This window comes from Protomyctophum parallelum (assembly GCF_964188405.1).
Source record: "Protomyctophum parallelum genome assembly, chromosome: 3".
NCBI classification, from domain to species: Eukaryota; Metazoa; Chordata; class Actinopteri; order Myctophiformes; family Myctophidae; genus Protomyctophum; species Protomyctophum parallelum.
In genome coordinates, this window is record NC_139698.1 from 47,889,987 (window position 1) to 47,912,372 (window position 22,386).

A 22,386-nucleotide genomic window follows, 5' to 3' on the forward strand; every position below is an offset into this window, starting at 1 on the left:
TTCCACCTGACTTTGTAATTGTACAAACCTGTTATGCATCGTGTTTTTGGTTAACCTTAAGCTCACGCCATTGATTCACAACGCAACAAGTTGCATCTTTAGTGGTTGCAATTGCAAGCTGTTGTGTTGTGAATCAGTGGTGTGGAGAGTGGAGACTGAGCTTCTATAGGGCAGGTTATTATTATTTTTGTGATTATTATTTTATTGGATTTTCCACAACACCCACAATACAAGTCAACAGTAACAACAAAACAACAAAGTAAAAAAAAGTTTAAGGTTATGGGTAAGGTTTTGGTCAAGATGGTTGCTGGTAAAGCTCGTATTGGCCCCACACATCACACCCCCCCCCCCCCTCCCCCCACATGCCCTTATGTGGCAAAAAAAATTGTCACTTTCAGAAAGGGCACTTTCTGAAAAAGGGCAGGTGCCCAACCCCCCCCCCCCCCCCCCCCCCCTCTGCACGTGCCTGCAACAGCATTGGTAACAAGCGCCAAGAATTTGCTGATGAAGCTCAATATTTACATATTTCTAAATTAAAAACCAGCAAGCACACACACCACTGCTGTCTTCAGTCATTTTAAATAAGTAAAACACGTTTTAATAAGTTACAGTAAAATCCTTTTGCAAGTTTAAATCACAGTTGAGTTGCAAGCATTTGATGCTTAACCCCTTTCATCTTGTGTTTGATCTCAAGGAGTTACATTTACACACTATATTTCTAATGCAGACACATCTCTGACCAGATTGTTCCCATAACTAAGGTGCTGTCACATACACTGTACATACAGTATAGTACATACTATAGTGCTTCCTGCTTTATAACCACATTGAACCCCAGCATCCATATTCCTCAGACAGAAATATGAGATATATTGCAAAAGATCTAAGACTTTTGTAGGTGAACTATTGTCTGTTTTTTGTATCTGTACAATACTGAATAGCAAATAATATACTATAACCAACACCATTCTCAATTTAAGTATTATATATAGGCTGAAATAATAATAAATAATGTTATAAACAATAGGCTAACACATACGACTATGATGAATTGATCAACATGGCAAGTCAATTATATTGGTAAGCCATTGAGGGCTGTTTGCTCTGTTTTCCTTGCTCTGGAATGTATACTGATTATAGGAAGAAAACAAATCTTGTCCACAATAAATGCATTTAGCTTAAATACTGTATTTAAGCGTTTCTATAGAAACTGTACGTGTGCTTTTGAATGGGCACACACAGCCCAGCTCTGTTTCAGAGTTGCGTAGCCTTGTTGTCCTCTCCTCTCTCAGCTCCTCCCGGGTCGCTCCTCCTCTCCCAGCCTTGTCGTATGCGTGTGAGGCTGCGGTCGACGCAGGGGAGAAGCAGCAGCAGTTTGCAGAACAACACCACAGAGGGAATGATCAGACACAGCATGTAGCCTGGAGGAGTGTACCACTTGTAGGTGGACAGCTTCAGGAACTTGTTCCAGCCGTACAGGTAGCCATGCACCGTGCACACAAACAGCGTCAGGTGTCCCAGCTTGGACTGAGGGACAGAGGGAGACAAACACACACACACACACACAGACGCACACGCACATGCACGCACGTGCGCGCGCACACACACACACACACACACACACACACACACACACACACACGCACACACACACACACACACACACACACACACACACACACACACACACAAATTGTCTCATTATTTAAAGGCTAATTGAATAAAACAACCACATTATTCTTAGAAAGTGATTGTAAACCAAACAACTGAATAATTAAACATCGTCATTAGTATTGAACAACATTATCTCTCCTTTCTGCCGTGGGTCTTTCATACAGGAAGCCTCGTCTTTCTCCTTAGTTTGGTCAGTATACTGTATACTGTTATAGTGTACAAATTCCACTCTGTGTATATGAGCTGTGAAACTCTATAAGTTGTCAATTCATCACTGAATTAATAACATTAAGACATGTTTCAGACACTGAATAGTAAATACTAAATAGTGGTGACTTATAACACGTTATCTCCATCACAAGTTCCTGACAGATCTTCAAAGACATTTTTCACACCTCTATACAAACGCCTTACTTTATCGAGATGTTTTGTTAAACAACTACAGATCAGAATGTTATTATTATTAATTAAAACATTTTGAACCACATACTGTACACAAATAATATGAGTTAAAGACAAATAATGAAAATTATGTCGTAGAACAAAGTGTGAAGTTCTTTGAAGAATTCTCTGTTGAAACGAAAATGAACCTTTCCTTCCAGTATATTGTCCTGCTTGTTATAAGTATGCTGGGCTGCTTGGTTAAAGATAATAAAATATATTTCACTGTCTCTCTAGTATAATTGGATTCATGCCACTATAGTGGCCTTTGAGGCTGTGTTTTGGGATAATGCAGTTTCATTTCACCTTTTTAACCAGAGTGGCATGCAACAAAGTGCTGTACAAACCTACAATAAGCTGCGGGTTATTGGACACACTCTGTCTCACCCTCGCTCTCTCAGAGAGAGAGAGAGAGAGTGAGAGAGAGAGAGAGAGAGAGAGAGAGAGAGTTTATTGGCTAGTACTCATCTCCCATTGAAAAGAGTAGCCTACGCATTAAAGGGATACAACTTGGTTGACGTGCATTTTGCGCTAGTTATTTTGCATCACAAAATAGGTCCTAAGTTCCCTCAGCCCTATGTTACCTCAACCAAGTGTAACATGTGTAATAAAGCACTATACTAGAGTTCTTCTCAACAGGCCCCCGAAAATTAAGGCCCGGCCCTACCTGGGCCCTCATCAAACCCTGTACACTCAAGACACTAGCTGCCCCGCTGCCACCCATAGATCTCCATATATGCAGCTGACCTGTTCTGACATTCCATATGTTGATCTGACCTCATCAAACCCTGTATACACTCAAGACATGTACTAGTACAGAATTGATTCCATATGTTGATCTGACCCCCCATGCCAAAGCGCCATGCAGCGGCCGAGCAGTCTGCTGTTGGCTTCTCGCCCTTAGGCGTCTTTACTGGTTATTATTACAATGAACTCTTTCAACCATTATAATGCTCTAGTACTTCATTTCATATCTGGGCAACTCCTCTGCACAAGATTAAGCTATAAAGATTAGCCTGACCTTGACTGCTTACTTGCCTATACTCTCTCTCTCTCTCTCTCTCTCTCTCTCTCTCTCTCTGACCTTTACACAAACGGACTAGCGACCTGTATTAACAGTCATCTGGCCGGTGGGGATTTATATGCCCAAGTATCATAATTGAATAACTTAACATTTAAAGTCCAGGCCTAAAGTTATCTGTGCGTCCATGCTGTGCACTGGTGTTAGACACCTCATTAACCAGACTGGGATTAGCATTGCAGGTGACGTTTGGCTTCTAAGAATGTTTTAATGACTGAACTACAAATGGGAATTATTGCAAACACGCAGGCAGGCACGCAGGCAAGCACGCATGTATGCACGCATGCACGCATGCACGCACGCACGCACGCACACACCCACGCACGCACACACGCACGCACACACACATACACACATACATACATTCATACAGACCTGGACAAAATTGAACTCTCTCCAGCTGAGAGTGGCTCCCACCGACGGCAGGGAGGTCAGTCCCAGCAGAACGTACAGGAAGAAGCCCAGAAGCCCACAAGCAAACATGGAGTCTGTCCCCCACGACTCCGTATTGTCAAAGTCAAAGGGAGTCGTCTTGTTCTCCTTCATCTGGAACACATAACACGCCATCCATATTGCATGAAAAAAAAAAGTTCCACATTTCACAATGTAGGTTTGAAAAAATGTAGCTGTCAAAGTGTGTGGCAGAATTCACAATCTTTTCCAGCTTGACCTCATCGGGGGCCCTGCAAGGCAAGCATTTAGGCTGTTCTTTCTTTACAGAAACTACATTTTCAATTATATATGTCGGCTAATCTTGGGATGAAACATAAATGTGAAATGTTTAATGCAGTGGTTCCCAAACGTTTTAGCTCGTGACCCAAAAGAGAAATGAGATGTTTGCCCCGGGATGGAAACTAGTGAAAATAAAAAGCTCAAGACAGATCGGCTATTTTCACTATAGTTTTCTAATTTATCGATTTTTTTATTTTTATTCATGAAATTACTTTGGAAAAATAATTTTGAATTTATTTATAATAATCCACGATTTGTTTAGCTTTTTGGGGATTTTTATTTCATTCAATCTTTTTAATAATATGAATTAAAAAACAAAATGTAGGAAACCAAAAAAATAAAGGGACCCATAAAAATGTATCCGGGACCCACAAATGGGTCCCGGCCCCCCTTGTTTGGGAACCAGTGTGTTAACCACTTGAACCCCAGCATCGGAATTGTGAGGAAAGCTTCCGCTGAAAATAGCAGATCGACAAGCTCACAACGCGACGCGCTGATTTCGCGATCGGCTATTTTCAGCGGAAGCTTTCCCCCACTATAAGAGGAAAATGAAAATACACTATAGCATTGAGCCCTGAGGTAGTACGGTTACCCGTAATGGTGTTTAAAACCCATTCTGAACGGGCACCCATTCTGGTGTTAGCATCATGTTATGCTTTATAGCTATTGAAAAATAGCAGATCTACAAGCTCATATCGCGCCACCGAGTGGCGCGATACGAGCTTGTAGGTCTGCTATTTTTGAAAAATCGAAGACACTTTTTAGAATCTGATCTCAGGTCAGAATGGGTTAATAATGAAACTGTCAGGATGTAATAGACATTTTTTTGAATCTGATCTCAGGTCAGAATGGGTTAAGGGATAATGTGTTTTGTGCCACTTCACCTCGTCCACCACCGTTGAGATGAGCTTGTGTCTGACGGCGTAGCGGATGGGGATAACGAAGGTGTAGACGACATGCAGGAAGGCAAAGGCCAGCGCCAACAGACCAATCTGCTTCCTGCATAGCATCCAGCGGTCCAGCCAATCAGGGAAGCGCCTGGAAAACATGACGACACCTTCATTTTATGGAGGCCAGCCCCATGTTTCTCCATCAAAGGTTCGGTGTAAAAAAAAAAAGAAACAAAGAAAGAAAGTGTGACACTATAGCGTGACACTGACCTTGTGTCACCAGACACCTCGGAGGACAATCTTGCGTTACTTTGCACACATAAAAAGCATCTCCTGTGAAATGGTGCCGCGGTTCCACAACGCTCGCAAAATGCTCCTGTATGAGCTGTGACCATAGAGGATGGAATAACAGGAAAGTGCCGGGGGCAAGGTCTGAAACCATGGAAGTACACAGAAGTTGGTCCTGCGTGTTGCTGCCTGACCTGTATTTGGTTCCTCTGTAGAGCTGCAGAATGGCGGCCAGGACTCCAGGCAGGTAGCACAGAGATAACATGACCAGAGACACAATGGGGAAGACCTGAAGCATGAGCAGACAAAATAACAGGAACTAAATCCATCCATCCATCCATCCATTTATTTATTTCTAATCTATAAATGTGTGACATCTCTGCAAGTGTGTGTATCTGATGTCCTATACCTGTGTCCCCAGCATAGCTTGAGAACTGTTCGACTGCTCAGTAAAACTTGCCTTGCGTATCAACGGATACAACAGGTACTGTAGCTACTGGTATACTGCATAACCAGAGGGGCAGGCGTTCCTAAGGGGTTTGTTCCCAACGGGCATCAGGGCATACTACTACCTATATCAAGAATCGGATACTTAGTTAGCCAATGAACAGATGTTTCTCTCTTGGTATAAGACGCAAGCATTAGGCACTTGTCAATAGTTGAGCTGCAGGATAGCAAGAGGCTTTCCACTGGCTAAGGAAGGAACGCTTTTAAGCCACAAGACTGAGCTGCCTGGATTTCTGGGGTTCTGTGACAATAATGTCACACTGGCAGAGGTGTATAGCGTCTCAGCCTCTTCCCCAGTGCCACTGCCACAGCAATAATGTTATAATAAGCACGCCCAGTCGCCCACGCTTAAGTCAATCTGTAAAAAGTGTGGAAGGAAATGTGGACTCGCGGGAATGTATTTTCAAGTCTAATTTGAATATATATTTCCATTAGCCAAATCTCAGATATGTTTTCACAATACATTTTAGAGCTATATGGGTCAATGTTTGTTTGTGTGTATCTTGTCTCCGACGCTGTACCTTGTTAGCCAGGGCGACAATGATCCTATAAGAGATGTCCTTGTTCCGCTCCACGGCAGCATATATGACGTCTCTGACGAGCAGGTAGAAGTAGAAGAAGGCGGTGAGGCCGGTGGCCAGGCACAGAGGCAGTCTCCACTGGGGGAAAAGCTGCAGGGGGAAATCCTCCAGTTCCCTGGAGGCTGACAGGGAACCCCTGTCTACGACGCTGAGACCCATGCTGGTGGAAAGGTCTGCTACCATCTGCTTGGCCTCAGCGCTGTCCCCGCAAATGTACACCTGCAGTACAGAAGAGACAAGTGGAGAGTGAAAGCACTACTGTCCATCCATACCGTACATGCAGCGTCCCCACACAGGCGCACGTGCAGTACAACAGACACGTGGAGAGTTGCGGGCAGTCCACACAAGCACTATAACTAATTAACTATAACTATGAAGATATTGTTTTTAAAGTCATTAAACCTCAAGAGGATTATGACAACAGTGGTGACCGATATATAGTTACTGTATAGTGGTTGATTTGGGCGACCCTGCATACCGAACTGAATGTATCTACGGCCCATGGTCGCAACACAGGTCATTCTGAAATCTAAAAGAAACATGCCGTGCACAGCGAGAATCAGAGTTTTCATTTAACCCATTCTGACCTGAGATCAGATTCATACGAGGTTTCCACTGGACACACACTGGTCTGACGAACCCATTCTGACCTGAGATCAGATTCTAAAAATGTCAGTCGTTCTTCGATTTTTCGAAATTAGCAGACCTACAAGCTCGTATCGCGCCACTCGGTGGCGCGATATGAGCTTGTAGATCTGCTATTTTTAAATAGCTAAAGCTAGCAAGTTTGTGAATTGGCTTGGCGTCTCACATAGAATCTGTATATTATGTTAGTGGTGATCATGCAGAAGAATCTTATTACATATGGGCCTATAGGGTATGTGATTTTCATTGGTTAAAATAAGTGTTCTGATAGTACGAATTGCTATAGAGTGTTTGTTCAGTATCAGGAGTCTCCTGTCTCCAGCTCTTTAGTAAACAACAAAAAATATGCATTTTAATGTCGGGATGCCAGTTTTATCAGGATAGAGAATTCAGACAGGATACAGATTAAACAAGTGAAATTGGAAGTGATGACAAAATTGGAACTGGAGCACTATCAAAATGCACATGGTTTTGTTTTTGTTTATTTGTTTTGAACTGTCACAAAAATAAGGTTATGTCTGACTCTGACCAGAATTGATTCTGATGATGTACTGTGGCTTGAACCTAATAAAATGCATTAGAACTTCACCTGCCTGATTGGCCGAACATTTGCAACCTATACTGTACCTGAAAATAAAAAATTCTGTTCCTTAAAGAGCTGAGATATGAGGAGAGACAGAGTCAGGAGACATTGTGTCGAGCAACAGAAATAGCAGATAGGCTCACAATGCGTCACAGCATGACACCGGCAAGCAACTCATTCTGATAAATGGATGCATTCAGCGGCCTATTGTTGCAAGGTGTGAATGTTGCTGTCAAACAAGCTGTCAGCTGTTTATAATCTCTAGCAAGTTTAACAGGAATTTCATCATGGTTAAAATGTTCAGGACAATGGGCCTGGAATATTTCCTCGCCTTGTGTTTGGGTCTTTTGAGGCGTTTGAGGCGTACAGTAGGCCTACTGTCTATCTAAAGACACGTGCACGCCACATGGACGTCGCCGCTGCACGTCATGTAATCCTGTTCTCACGTCTCTTACTGCCGCACGTGGGACTTATGTTACTCCACTCCCACCGCCATGATGAGAAGATTTCAATTGTTTGGGAAAAAAGTCTGCGTGTGTGCGTGCGTGTGTGTGAGAGAGAGAGAGAGAGAGAGAGAGAGAGAGAGAGAGAGAGAGACAGAGAGACAGAAAGAGAGAAGTGGTATACAGTATACAAGAGAGGTTGCAAGAGAGACCATGAACGAGAGAGGGAGAGAGAAACAAATGAGAGAAGCGAGAAGTGGTTTGACAGGCAGATGGTACAGTTGGCAGGAATGAGTGCTTTTGGCCCCCAGGTGTGTCTATAAGTGGAGCGGGCAGCCAGCCATGTCTCCATACATTACCACAGCAGTGACAGAGGAGGATGGCCGACAGACTAAACCTGCATCTGAATGTAAATGTGACACAACCGCACAGACCTCTCTGGGTAATCAAATTGCCAGCCAGGGAACAGCAGCACACATGCATGTACACGCATGCACACACACACGCGCACACACACACACACACACACACACACACACACACACACACACACACACGCACGCACGCACGCACGCACGCACGCACGCACGCACGCACGCACGCACAAACACGCATGCATGCACGCATGCACGCACAGTCGCACACACATGCTTGCGACACGCTGCATATTCATAATGTATATACACTCGCAAAACGTGCATGATGCAACTTGCAAGTGAGAACACATATTCTGTGTGTGTGTGTGTGTGTGTGTGTGTGTGTGTGTGTGTGTGTGTGTGTGTGTGTGAGAGTGTGTGTGTGCGTGCGTGCGTGTGTGTGTGTGCGCGCACACGGGTGTATAACTATGTGTTTAGGTACATTACAGAGAGAGAGAGAGAGAGAGAGAGAGAGAGGGGATTTCAGGCAGATTCAGGTTTGGTCTCTGGAGGTTCCTATGTGTTGGTGCATCTCTCTCTGTGAAATAGAAACAGCCATGAAAGCATTCCTCTCATCTTCACATCACAAAGCTGTGTGTGTGTGTGTGTGTGTGTGTGTGTGTGTGTGTGTGTGTGTGTGTGTGTGTGTGTGTGTGTGTGTGTGTGTGTGTGTATTTGTTCGTACAAACGCTGTCCTCATTTCATCAGGCCATTGTTAGGGACAAAATCAGTCACCTGGGTAAAGTCAGTCACCTGTAACAGTACACCTAAGTAACCTCCTATCAATCTTACTGCACAGGAGCTCACCTCACCTTGACTCCTGATGGCGAAAGGAACCAACAGACATGGTGTCGGCCGTGTCTTCAAGGCATGGCCCACTTTTGATCATGGGACCGGTGTTTCAGAAAAGAATGACGCACCACACACACACGACACCAGTAGGACAGCCCAACACCCCCGCCAGTTCAAGCTTAGGTGAGGTGGTTTGAAGGAAAGATATATAGTACCCACTACCCAGTATATTTCCTGCAGCCTATAGTGGTATGTTGGGCTTGGACAACAAGTAATTCATCATAAGGGAGCATTTGGAAGCATACACCCTATTATCATCTTGGCTCCCGGTTAAGAACATATGTATCTTTTGCCCAAATGGGATGAAATGTAAAGTCTGACGTGTATACCAGTTGTAGACCAGTGGTCCTCAAGCTTTTCTGGATCTGGGCCCACTTGAAAATCTTCAAAGCGTTCACAGCCCAACCATGCGCTTAGCCTACCTACTAGCTTAGCCAGCTGTCAGATGGGTGGGCCACGAGCATCAGTTAATTTTAATTGATTGGATTCTGGCTTGGATCAATGGAAATAAAATATTCCTGAGGTTCTTATCGGTATCACGATTAAAAGAAAAAAAGTATTTTTCACATACATTTTTGAGAACCACTGCAGTACAGACAATACACTGTACATGCCAATGTTTTAAAGTAGCTGGAGGCCTCTCCACACACTTGAAATAAATACAAAATGTAAAAAAAACATAAATTCAAGTTTAGCTTTACATGTCTGCATTTCACTGTTGTCACTCCAGCAAAGTCGCTCACTTCATTTCACTAAGATCTAAAGTTAAATGTTTTTAACCACTTGAACTCCAGCATCCATATTCTGGGTGGATCATTAGCCAGAAATAACTCTCAAGCTCTACAAGCTCACTATGCGTTGCAAAGCCACACATAATTTATCGGCTATTTTTGGTGAAGAGATTTGGCGTAGGATGGAGAAAGAAAGCGGTCCAGTTTGCTACGTCTAGAGGGTTTAAAAGGTTAAACACCGGTCCCTTGCCAAATACCAGATGATGACCCTAAAAGTGGTTCCCAAACTTGTTCACGTCAAGGACCCCCAAATTGACACCAATTAGCCCGTGGACCCCCATTTGAAAACATATAATGCAAGGGACCCCCATAAGAGAAGATTGTTATGGCTCTAGCAGTGATTCTCAACCCATTTAATTTCAAGGACCCCCAGTTTCTGACATGCATTAGGCTACCCCATTTAATGGCATTTCTATCTCTGGGGCCCCCATAGAATTATAATCAACTGCTCATTTGCACATGCAGCAACCAGATTAGTTCTGTGCGTGTAAAATGCTGCTGTCTGTGTCTCTTTTCGTACTCAACTGACTGGCTCAAACGCATCATCGGACAAAAAACAAGCAATACTTGTCTTACCATTACTTGTCTTGATGGTATGGTACACAGTACACTTGCATAGATGATATCACATCATCATACCATGGGCTTTGGGTTGATTCAGAACTTTCACTCGAATGCCAAATTGTGAGGAAAACCTAGACTTGATCTAAATATCTACCGTGAATCAAACCTTAACAATTTCAGTAGGCTACTGGTGTTCTTTCCGGAACAGAAAATATGTTTTACATTTACAGACCTGCGTATTCTACAACTCACATTACCTATCATGGATTATTCCGATAACCGCTTATGTAGATCTGTTCTCGTTTGTCCAGATCAGTGGTTCTCAAACTTTGGGTGGTTGAGAACCACTGGCCCAGATGAATTATCACTGCACCTTGTATGAAAATGGAAACGTGCCGCCCCCCCCACACAGTAAGACGACAGCAGCACTGCTTACAGCTCATTTTCAAATGTATTCCTTTTAACTACAGTATATCTGAAGCAGATGGCACATCTCAAGGGGTTCTCTAAAAACAATACTTCAATGAGGGCCAAGTGTCAGTTAAAATGTCCCGACCTCTTACAGTGTGATAATATCAGTCACATTACATGTGCTGCAAATAACAGATGATTTGATGAGATTAGAATTACAGTCTCTCTCTCTCTCTCTCTCTCTCTCTCTCTCTCTCTCTCTCTCTCTCTCTCTCTCTCTCTCTCTCTCTCTCTCTCTCTCTCTCTCTCTCTCTCTCTCTCTCTCTCTCTCTCTCTCTCTCTCTCTCTCTCTCTCTCTCTCTCTCTCTCTCTCCAGAGCTGACATTATGAGCTCTTCATTCATTGTAGATGCGGGTTAACTACAGTGGTCTGTCTAATTTTAGTCGTTAGTACTTTTTCACTAGTAGCAAACTGTTACTGATGTCATGTTTCACAGTTGCTGTTAAATTGCACACTCTAACATTTATAATGATTTCATAATTTTTAATTTGGCCAATACTTATTTCTGTGTGTTTGTCTGTGTGTGTGTGTGTGTGTGTGTGTGTGTGTGTGTGTGTGTGTGTGTGTGTGTGTGTGTGTGTGTGTGTGTGTGTGTGTGTGTGTGCGCGCGTGTGTGCGTGCGTGCGTGTGCGTGTGCGTGTGCGTGTGCGTGTGTGTGTGTGCGTGTGCGTGTGTGTGTGTGTGTGCGTGCGCCATGTCATTTCCAAATTGCACAATTGCAAGAGATCAGATACAGTAGTATGTTGACCCCCTGAATAGTCTTCACATTCAGTTTTAAGCCTGCAGTATAGCTGCTGGTTGACTCCTTTTTGTTGCTATACCCTAAGAGCCAGGCTTATTGACTATGGTTTGTTAACTTATGTCATAGGCTCCGGTCTCACCTGTTTCCCAGCCAGTGGTCCGTTGAGCAAGACCCAGGCGGAGAGAGTGTTCAGACCCTTCACTACAGCAGATGCAGGGACCAGCCTATAACAGACAACAAAACAGCAGGTGTTTTCAATACGTGACAGTCCTCCTGCCTGTCAGTCACATGACAGTGACAACAACATCTTATTAACAACATCAGAGCGTGAAACCCTGCAGTTCAAGTACCTAAAAAAACTAAAAACTAATTCTAACAAATGAAAGAAATGTTCAGGCTTAAAAAACTTTTAAGCTTAAACTATAACGTAACACAACACAGTCTTCAAGGTACTAATTTAAAAATAAAATAACTATTTTTTATCCCACGATTTTGTAACCCATTTTTCACCCCTGTGTCAATCATCTAATGTGATCCTGGGCTCTACACACCCTCCACCAACCTAGTCCCCATATATGGGGGACAAGGGGAGAGCAACGGACTTGAACTCATGCTTCCTTCATGCCTGAGTGTCCTTTACACCTGACAGGGGGGAGTTTCCCTGGTTGGACGTAGCGCGTGGAAGGAACACGTTATTCCAACCAGTTCCTTTCCCCTCCATCAGGCGCCCCGGCTGGCCAGGGGGAGGCAGTTTAAGGTATACTAATCTTTAACGTATATCTAAGTTACTAATGCTATTGGGATGATATATTCTTGTGGTAGAGACAAATGCATCACCTGTATGCAGGTTAACAAGCAGTTGAAGAAAGAAGAGCATAGATTATGTATTGTTTTATGGCTCAACACCATGAAGCAAAGAGAACAAAGCGAAAGCAAAAACAACTGGACACCGCCACACCATCAACAACTTCGGGACCGGCCCATGCACGCGTGTGTCATCTGCGGCCGAGCCTGTCTCACACTTGCTGGTCTTCTCAGCCACAGCAGAAGCTGCGTCAAGACCTAACTCCCATGCAGGCACAAGATATCTATGGTCTTCCGAGACTGCGATGCTGATGATGTGAATTTTCAGGTGGTGAGTTATTATTCAATGATGACCTATACAGTATACTCTTTACAGAAACAGTGCACATAAATCTGAGTGACATTTAAGTGATTGTCGTTAAAATTATGAGCTATTTTAGCTATGTCAAACTTTGATCTAAGAAATACCAACATAAAGGTCTCAAAGTAGTGCTATAGCATATTATTGATGATTATAAGACATTATTCCATTTAATAAACATTTGTTATAATGCGTTATGACACATAACAGCAGTTATCTATGTGCCATTATAACTGACTAAGTTATGGTAGTTATAATGTGCTGTTTCACTGAACATTATAATGCATTATGAACAGCACTTATAATACGTTATACATGTGGTTATAAGTTGTTATACATGATTATAAACATTTATAATGAGCATTATAAATGAGCTTATAATGCATCATAGAGCCGACCTTAATATAAAGTGTACATTTGTGAACCAATGAATGATTCATTTCAAGTATTGTTACAAAATCAAGAATATGGCTCTATTTTGGGGAAACCTGTGAACGGCGTGGCGTGAAGTGCAGTCAACGCTGTAGCTTGTGGATATTTTCAAGGCTGGAGAAGGATGGAGTACCCATCGGATCCACTACTAAATAACACCTTTTTCAAACCTCCTCTGATTGTTTTCTCTCGTGGTCAGAATCTCAGAAATCATTTAGTCAAGTCTGATTTAACTCAACATGTATTGGCTCCTATTCCTAAATGCGGTTTGTGCGCCCAATGCAACAGCACTCATAAATGTCACAAATTTAAGCATCCTCATTCTGGTCAAAATATCCCCATCAGAGGCATTATTACCTGCACAATAGGACAGTTATTTATCTACTGACATGCCCGTGTGGCAAAGCGTATATAAGTAATACTACCCGTGAATTAAAAGTACGCATAGCAGAGCACGGCAGTACTGGGTCTACCTTCAGGACATGTATTTAACCCACATATATCTTTGAATATTGTTTTTCTATATATCTTTGATTATATTGAATGTATTTAATTTTGTAGTATAGATTTTACTGTTGTATGGTTCTTCGTTTCACAACTGTATATCTGCTGTATTTCTCAGATGTATTTAATTGTCTCTCTGACAAGGAATTGATATTCCAGAGCCTCTTATATGAGGCCTTACAGTAATCTTTTAGGTAACTCCTCCTTTACATGAACTTGAGACACCACATGACCTTGATCTCGACTTCTCATAGCACAGGGACTGGTCTTATTTAACCTGTGTTTCCCTACTACCTTCTGATTGGTTGCATGACTCTGTATTCCCTGATGAAGGCTTAACCGCCGAAACGTTGGGTTCATAATATGTCTTAACCTGCTGCGTCCTATTAAAGTATATGGCACTTGTTTTTTCAAGACAAGTCCCGGCACCGCTAAAAAGGACTTTGGTGTGCGTGAGCATCCTTGTGCGAAGGGTGGAGTAACCACAGCAAAGTGGAGAAGTGGGTTGGATTATGGCACGGACAGACATGCACAAATTCAGTATCTGTGTCGCATCGCCTGCATCATGTGGATGGACATGGCCATGTGTGACTGTACCCTTAGGCTGGCTGGATATATTAGGTGTTGGAGGTAGACTGAATCATGAACAATGATGTCTTTTCATTACTTTGAAGAGTAGTACACTGTGCTCAGCACAATGGTGTATAGTGGCAATTTCCTCAGCATGGCATGGATAGAAATCCCCAGAAATGCAATTTCTCAAGAGCAAACTGATGGCCTTGTGTGGGAAGTGTAAAGTATAGCCAACAACAAATCTATGGCACCTCAGACTGCCCAAAAGGAGATGATGTTCAATTATCCTGGGGCAAACAGCAGTTTACACATCTGGCATTGGTCAAGGAATTCACACTCTAAATTCCGCCTTGACTTATTTCAAACGGTTGTTCACCAGCAAGCTTTTCTAGTTGTCAATTTTTTTTTATATTACCTTGTTTTGCAGTTACAGTATACGTCTGCACTCTGCATTCCAACATCAGTCATGTGAAAACACATTCTATCTGAACAAAACAAACTACAGGGATGTCCAGTGCATTAATAGACAGAGGTGTCCGGACCACATGACTGTATGTCTCAGTGTAAAGTCCCAGTCCATAATCCCAATCCATATTCACAAAATAAACTATGTGGACGGATGTCCGTCCAACTATGTGGAAACCCTAGATGGAGCTCTGTTCTGCGCTTTGAGTCAGCCTGAGCAGACGTCCACCTGCAGCAAGAGGTTCGTGCAGCACTCATTTTGTGTCTGGGTGTAATAATGTAACATACAGTAGCATTCTATATTCAGTATATTGTATATACGCATAGTTTCGTCATATAGATATTCCACTGTTAGGTACTGCATTTTCCGCCAATTGCCGACAACACCCGCGTTAACCGGCAGCGCATGTCTCGGCAGTTGCGGCGTCGGCCTGCCGATCGGACCGACGCTGCCCCGGCACTATAAGCGGCAGTGGAGGGTCATAAATGATCCCCCCACCTTCCCCCTTAGTGCACTTTCTCCTTCTGTATTCTTATGTATTTGATGTATTACCATGTTTTGTTCTCTGGATTATTTAGTCTGCTAAAATGCTTACATTGTAAATTGTAATGTCTTTGTGACCTGCACGTGAGAAATGTCGTCTATAAAACTTGGCTGGCACGCTTGGGTATAATCAGCTGTGTGATGCTGATTTACAGTACAAACAACACACCTACTGTACACTACTTCACCTCTCCTGCAGAACAACAAACACTTGCTCATCCATCCGTTTGGACGTCTTCAAGATATTGTGGTGGATGGACGGACTGACCGACGGACCGACGGACCGACTGTCACGGCCGTCCTAAAAGGATTTGACCACTAGGGGGAAAAACTGAAAGGAGAGACCTTTAACTTATTTCTGTTCTCACCTCTGTAGGTACTCAGCATTGGCCTCGGGGTAGAGTCCTTTCTTCAGGTTATTACTGACATCTATTATCACCTGGCAATAACAACACAAGAGGAGACACAATATAGATAAACATCTGTTGAACTTCATACAGTATAAGGGTTTGTACAGTATAACACCTCCCCCCAAAAAAGCATTGTTGGACAGTTATTTGGGTGACAAAAAAGGGAGGGAGGATTATGAGAGGAATAAATTTGCTTGTGGGCTGCTCTCTCCCAAAGCTGCTTCCATTTCTATGTATAAGAGAAGAGAACAGTTCAACAGACAACAGCAGAGTTGGACCTAATGTTCTAATGTATTCCTGGTGCATCTTGAGTAACAGACATTACGCATTCTGCGGCTTGCCATGTCTTAATGTAGGTAGTTGTCATGACATGGAAATGAAAGGTAAAGGATTATGGATCATGCATACGTAGCCGGTTAAGACTCACCCTTTAAGGATGTCTGATTTAGCCTGTGGGCTTTGGTTAGATTGATGCACAACAGGTGTGTCATCATCACTCCCATATCAAATAAACTTGTAACTGCATGGTCAATGTGTGTACCGTCACTTTAAAAGCGTCATTTCACCCAGGCAGTGCTGGTCGTCAGGCTTCATATCGATACACCTTTAGACCGACATGTTTGTGCCAGTATGGATGATTAGATTTATTTCTCGATCGCCTCTTTTCTTGATTGTTTAACCCATTCTGACCTGAGATCAGATTCATACGAGGTTTCCGCCGGACAAACACTGGGTCTGATGAACCCATTCTGACCTGAGATCAGATTAAAAAAATCGTCGTTCTTCGATTTTTTTCAAAAATAGCAGACCTACAAGCTCGTATCGCGCCACTCGGTGGCGCGATATGAGCTTGTAGATCTGCTATTTTTAAATAGCTAAAGCACGACGTGATGCCAACACCAAAATGGGTGCCCGGTCAGAATGGGTTAAACATGACATCATGAGCCTCTATGCTCGATAACAGGCTCGATAAGCCCAAAGCTTATTGATACCGGGTCTCGATAAATGTGTTGTGTAGTGTGTGTAATGGGCTCGGGTTTCGAGCTCCTTCCCTATAACCACGACTGTAACAATGACAGTGGTGGACAATATAGTTATAGTGCTTGGGCGTGGACGGCCGTTGAACCACTTGAACCCTAGTGACCCTGAGCATATAATATGGGCGTGTCTCGTGTCATATTAGTAGACATAAATTCAGCGAAAGAAGATCTAGAAGTGTATTGTGATGCATTGTGAACTCCTACTGTAGATCTGTCGCCACTCGACAAAGTATAGGGTTTCATTTTGGTTACGGTTCTCATATGGGGGTCAAGCTTTGGTTGTGGAATTTGATGGTCCACTGGGCACAAAGATGTGACAATTCATCTCTGAGTTTGACTTGTCTCTCACAAGAAAGCGTTTGGACGAAACTGGACCTTTTACAGGTCTGTATAACTCTGAGACTCTCTCAAAGTTATTGGGGGGGTCGTTGAAAAAAAAACAAAAAAAACTGCTGCTATAATCAGGAAACGAGAGGACACCGACAGAGAGCCAGCAGAGGAGCGAGTCGCAGCAGAGAGTTGACAGAAGGTACACAGTATACATTTTCTCACCTTCCCTTTGAGCTGAGGAGCCAGACTCCGCAGGAAGTCATAGTGTTCTCTGTGGACACAGATGAAGACCAGGCTGGCATACTGGACTGCTGCTGCATGACTCAGTACCTGCACGCACCCACGCACGCAAGCAAGCATGCACGCACGCATGCACGCACGCACGCACGCACCCACGCACGCACGCACGCAAGCACACACAGCACACACGCACGCACGCACGCACGCACGCATGCACGCGTGTACATGTTACTGTATATAAGGATATACTCTGGCTATATGCTCTGCAATAGATGTGAAAAAACACAGCAACACACCACAAGAGGGAGACGAGAGAGAGAGAGAGAGAGAGAGAGAGAGGGGGGGGGGGGGGGGTAGTGGAGACTGACAGACAAAGACATCCAGAGAGACACACGTGGAGGCAGAGACATCAATAATACAAACACAGTACTAGACCTAGACAGGTGAAGTCACGTTTACATCTAGCATACTGTATACAGTATACATCTAAACGCATGCAGCATGTTACAGTATACCCTGTTGACTGTCTCAGGGGCCCCGAGCTTCCACCAAGCCCCAGGGAGACACACTCGTGCATCTATAAAGCAGCAGCACATCTCATGCACACGTCTCAGCACCGCAGCATGCAGCCTACACTTTTAACCCATTCTGACCTGAGATCAGATTCATACGAGGTTTCCATTGGACACACACTGGTCTGATTAACCCATTCTGACCTGAGATCAGATTCTAAAAATGTCAGTCGTTCTTCGATTATTCAAAAATAGCAGACCTACAAGCTCGTATCGCGCCACTCGGTGGCGCGATATGAGCTTGTAGATCTGCTATTTTTCAATAGCTAAAGCATAACATGATGCTAACACCAAAATGGGTGCCCGTTCAGAATGTGTTAAGCATTTAGCAGACACTCTCGCAGCGACTTGTAAAGCAAAGGTATACGAGACATGAACAATTGTCAAACAATATGTAGTTGAGGAATTAGAGTGCTAAAAAGTGACTATAGCCTATAGGTGCTTCAGCGTGCATGTGTATCCCTGAACTCCTTGTTCAAGAAGGGCACCCAGCTGTGAGGATGGTGTGTTTATTCCAGCACATAAACCAACCTTGTAAAAAAAAAAGACTAAATCATTGGTGAAATATCTTAAAATGTTTTTGCTTGCTTGTGTGTGTGTGTGTGTGTGTGTGTGTGTGTGTGTGTGTGTGTGTGTGTGTGTGTGTGTGTGTGTGTGTGTGTGTGTGTGTGTGTGTGTGTGTGTGTGTGTGTGTGTGTACGTACCTGAGCTCCATGAGGCAGGGGTCCACAGCTGTGGGGTCTGCGGCTCCCATAGACCACCCTGTAGCCGGCCTGGATCAGACGCTCTCCCAGAGAGCGACCCAGGTCGCCCGTCCCGAACACACACAGCAGCTCCCGCTCGGCTGCTGTCCCCACAGGGCCCAGACACATGCTGTCTGTCTTCTCCTGTCCTGACATGAAGCTTCCTCTGTGTGTCTCAGCTATACACAGACCCAGGAGCTGCTGCAGGAAAAGTCTTTCTCTGAACAGAAGAGAATCAAAGCTCAGTCTGGTGGTGTTTGGCGGGAGGTAAGGCCGCACGCCGCTTTCACATACGACTCAGATCCAAAGAGGAAGGAAGAGAGACTCTCCCCAAAGGATGGTCCCACAACGGCAACTCTCTCTCCCTTCACGTATAGCAAATGGATTGCCTTCCTATAATGTATAGTTGTCTCAGTACGCTCAACGACTGACCAACCGATGGGCCAACAGCCGGGCTGTGACAGAGTTAATTATTGACAGAACTTTCACTGACACTTCATGTCGTCATTGCTATGCTGTGTACCTGTGTGTGTGTGTGTGTGTGTGTGTGTGTGTGTGTGTGTGTGTGTGTGTGTGTGTGTGTGTGTGTGTGTGTGTGTGTGTGTGTGTGTGTGTGTGTGTGTGTGTGTGTGTGTGTGTGTGTGTGTGTGTGTTTGTGAGAGAGAGAGAGAGAGAGAGAGAGAGAGAGAGAGAGAGAGAGAGAGAGAAAAAAAAAGCTGAGCATGAGTGTGCAGATCAAATGGTTATCTCTGCCAGCCTATCACATATCTATGCACCTACAGTACTGTATCTCTACCTATTCAACCTATTATTCCCAGCAATTAGTTTTAAACAAACTGTGTTGAGTAGTCCTTGAAGGTGCAACTTTGTGAGAATGTGAGCTTTAATCTGCCAATGCCCATGTCAACTCAAATTAACTTTATGCTCACATCACAAGTGTATGTTCCCACTTTTTGGTTAGCATAAAGAACTAATATCCTGCTTGGGTCCTGTTTTGGAAACCTGCTCCCACCCGTAATATCCGGCAGTAGCACTAATTCAGTATCCAGCCTTCAAATACAATCCAGTGACGCGACCTGCACCTGATTATATTATATTGCATATTGTATATAGGCTAATAACACTTACACTGACAAGTGACGTGTGTGTGTGTGTGTGTGTGTGTGTGTGTGTGTGTGTGTGTGTGTGTGTGTGTGTGTGTGTGTGTGTGTGTGTGTGTGTGTGTGTGTGTGTGTGTGTGTGTGTGTGTGTGTGTGTGTGTGTTTGTGTGTGTGTGTGTGTGTAAATGGGTGTGTACTGTACTGTAGGTTTAGATAGATCTGTTTATTGCACCATGCTATGCTCGTTATCTGAGCTTTCCGTCAGGGGGAATACCAAATACCAGGAATCAGGGAATGTCCTTCAAGAACTTTGACACAGGCAACATACAAACGTGAATCAGCACAAAATCTTCCTCACTCCCCCCCCCCCAGTTAAAAGTCTATTGCACTGGCTATAGTTCTCCTTGGCTGGTTGTACTATAGACAACTCTGTGGCCAGCAGTAGCACATGGTGGCAGTAATGTTTATTCATCAGTGATGTGTATTAATACAGCATGTACGTATAAGAGTCAAATACGGGGGAAACCCCATTAAGAGAAAGTGGTAAACTATTCCAAAGCCTTTAGAGAAAGCATGGTTGCCCATTACAGCTTTTAACCACTTATGGTGTGGACACGGAGGTGTAGGACTGAAATGCAGAATGACCAAGCACAGAAGTGAAAGTTCAAAAGGTTTCAAACCCACACTGGGAATATAACCAGGAACTTCAAATATAATAGAAGACACAAACTAGAACTGAACACATCATATACGACGGCGAACTGACAATAAGGAACTGAACACACTGAGGCATATATAGGCCTATAGACAAAGACTAACTAGACACAGGTGAACTGAAACAGACACTCTCCACTGGGGTAGGCCAACAGGCAAACAGAACACAGATGACTGGGTTTGCAGCAATACAGGGAGGTGAGACAAAGCAGGGAACAGCAAACAAGGCAGACAGGAACGCAAAGAAGTGTAGTGCCCAGGATTAGATTAGATAATTGACACTGGGTGAAAAGATTGGTTGCAAAATCGTGGGATAAAAATTAAAGGTATATTCAGTGATTTCACTCAAAAAACCTTAGGTTTCGTTTTTGGCTGTGGGACCCAGCCTTTCGTCCAATCAGGATAGAGAGTCAAAAACGAAACCTAAGGTTTTTTGACCCCCAGGGGTTAACTGGGGACAGGGAGGAACTCCTTATATGGTCAGCACACTCTATAGTAGGGAGGATTATCACAACAAAACAAAAAAATAAGTGATATTTGAATTAAGTGAAATCACTGAATATACCTTTAAGTAAAAAAAAAGGAAAGCACAGAACATCACTACAAAATAAGATGTACTGGGAAAACAACGAACTACCATACAACACTGAAACAGACCAAGAATACAAGTAAACGTGACATACAACAAGAAATATTTTGTTGACAATAATCCCCAAGGATCCTATGAGGGGTTCAGAGTCTTGCTCAAGGACACTTCAACACTAACTCTGGGGGAGCCCTCAGGGATCAAACTGCTCAGCCAGCAACTCTACCCATGAGCCGCACACTATATGGCCTGGACGTAGAATAGGGTCAAAGGAGGTCAAACTAATTGTGGTGCCAATCCACATAGTGCTTTAAAAACAAAATAATAAAACATTCAAGTTGATTCTGTATGTGACAGTGAGGAAATGCCAGTGTAGCGGACTTTCAATAGTGCCTGTCAGGAGCCTATAGCAGCCCAGATAGAGGTGACTGACTCCTGTATGAAGTGCAATAATTTATATGGCAGGGATTTAAAGCATGTACTGTATCACAATCTCCAGATCCTTAGAGGAAAGGCAATGGCTATATAAACTGGAAGAAGATACCACCCACAACAGTTGATTTGTTTGTCAAATTTGACGTCTGAATCGAAGATGGCACGGAGATATATTTGTCGGTACGGTACTATCAGTGCTCCGTCAGCCTTGCCTGGGTAAATACAAAATTGAAAAACATTGTATGTTTTGCATATATGCCTGGGTTTGTTTTTACAGCTATGACTCATCTCTCCACCCAACCATCTCAGTGTACTTTATCTTATCTGGCTTCGGTCACGCTCTGAGCGACGCTACGTTTACAGCACGGCTTGAAACAATCAGCAGCACTTTATCCGTGGTGGTGTAACATTAACCCATTCTGACCTGAGATCAGATTCTAAAAGTGTCTTCGATCTTTCAAAAATAGCAGACCTACAAGCTCGTATCGCGCCACTCGGTGGCGCGATATGAGCTTGTAGATCTGCTATTTTTCAATAGCTAAAGCATAACATGATGCTAACACCAAAATGGGTGCCCGGTCAGAATGGGTTAACCTGAGACTCGTATCGGAAAACAGTTTATTTGTTGTCACAGACACACTGCTGTGTGTCTGTGTGCTGTTCAATAAAAGCCACGTCTAGCCGAGCCAGGATTCTATTTACACTCTTGAAACCGAGCCTCCGTTTCTCATCACCACACTTTGCACACATTATTTTGTTTGTTATGGGTAATCGTGCGGGTATGTGTATTACAGTTCTTGTATCTGCTTTGTTTGTTTGTGTCTTTCCCTTT

General features: G+C 43.6%; 1 protein-coding gene across 1 annotated transcript; it reads right to left on the reverse strand.

Annotated features, from left to right (window-relative positions):
* Positions 1-1,254: 1,254 nt before the first annotated feature.
* Positions 1,255-18,875, reverse strand: LOC310856718 (metalloreductase STEAP4-like; the record flags this gene model as incomplete). Its single annotated transcript, XM_083762189.1, has 9 exons — positions 1,255-1,527; positions 3,572-3,742; positions 4,813-4,966; positions 5,301-5,395; positions 6,135-6,413; positions 11,841-11,925; positions 15,753-15,823; positions 17,387-17,494; positions 18,681-18,875. The coding sequence occupies 9 exons, from the start codon at positions 18,873-18,875 to the stop codon at positions 1,255-1,257; spliced, it is 1,431 nt and encodes a 476-aa protein (XP_083618315.1).
* Between the last annotated feature and the right edge of the window lie 3,511 nt (positions 18,876-22,386).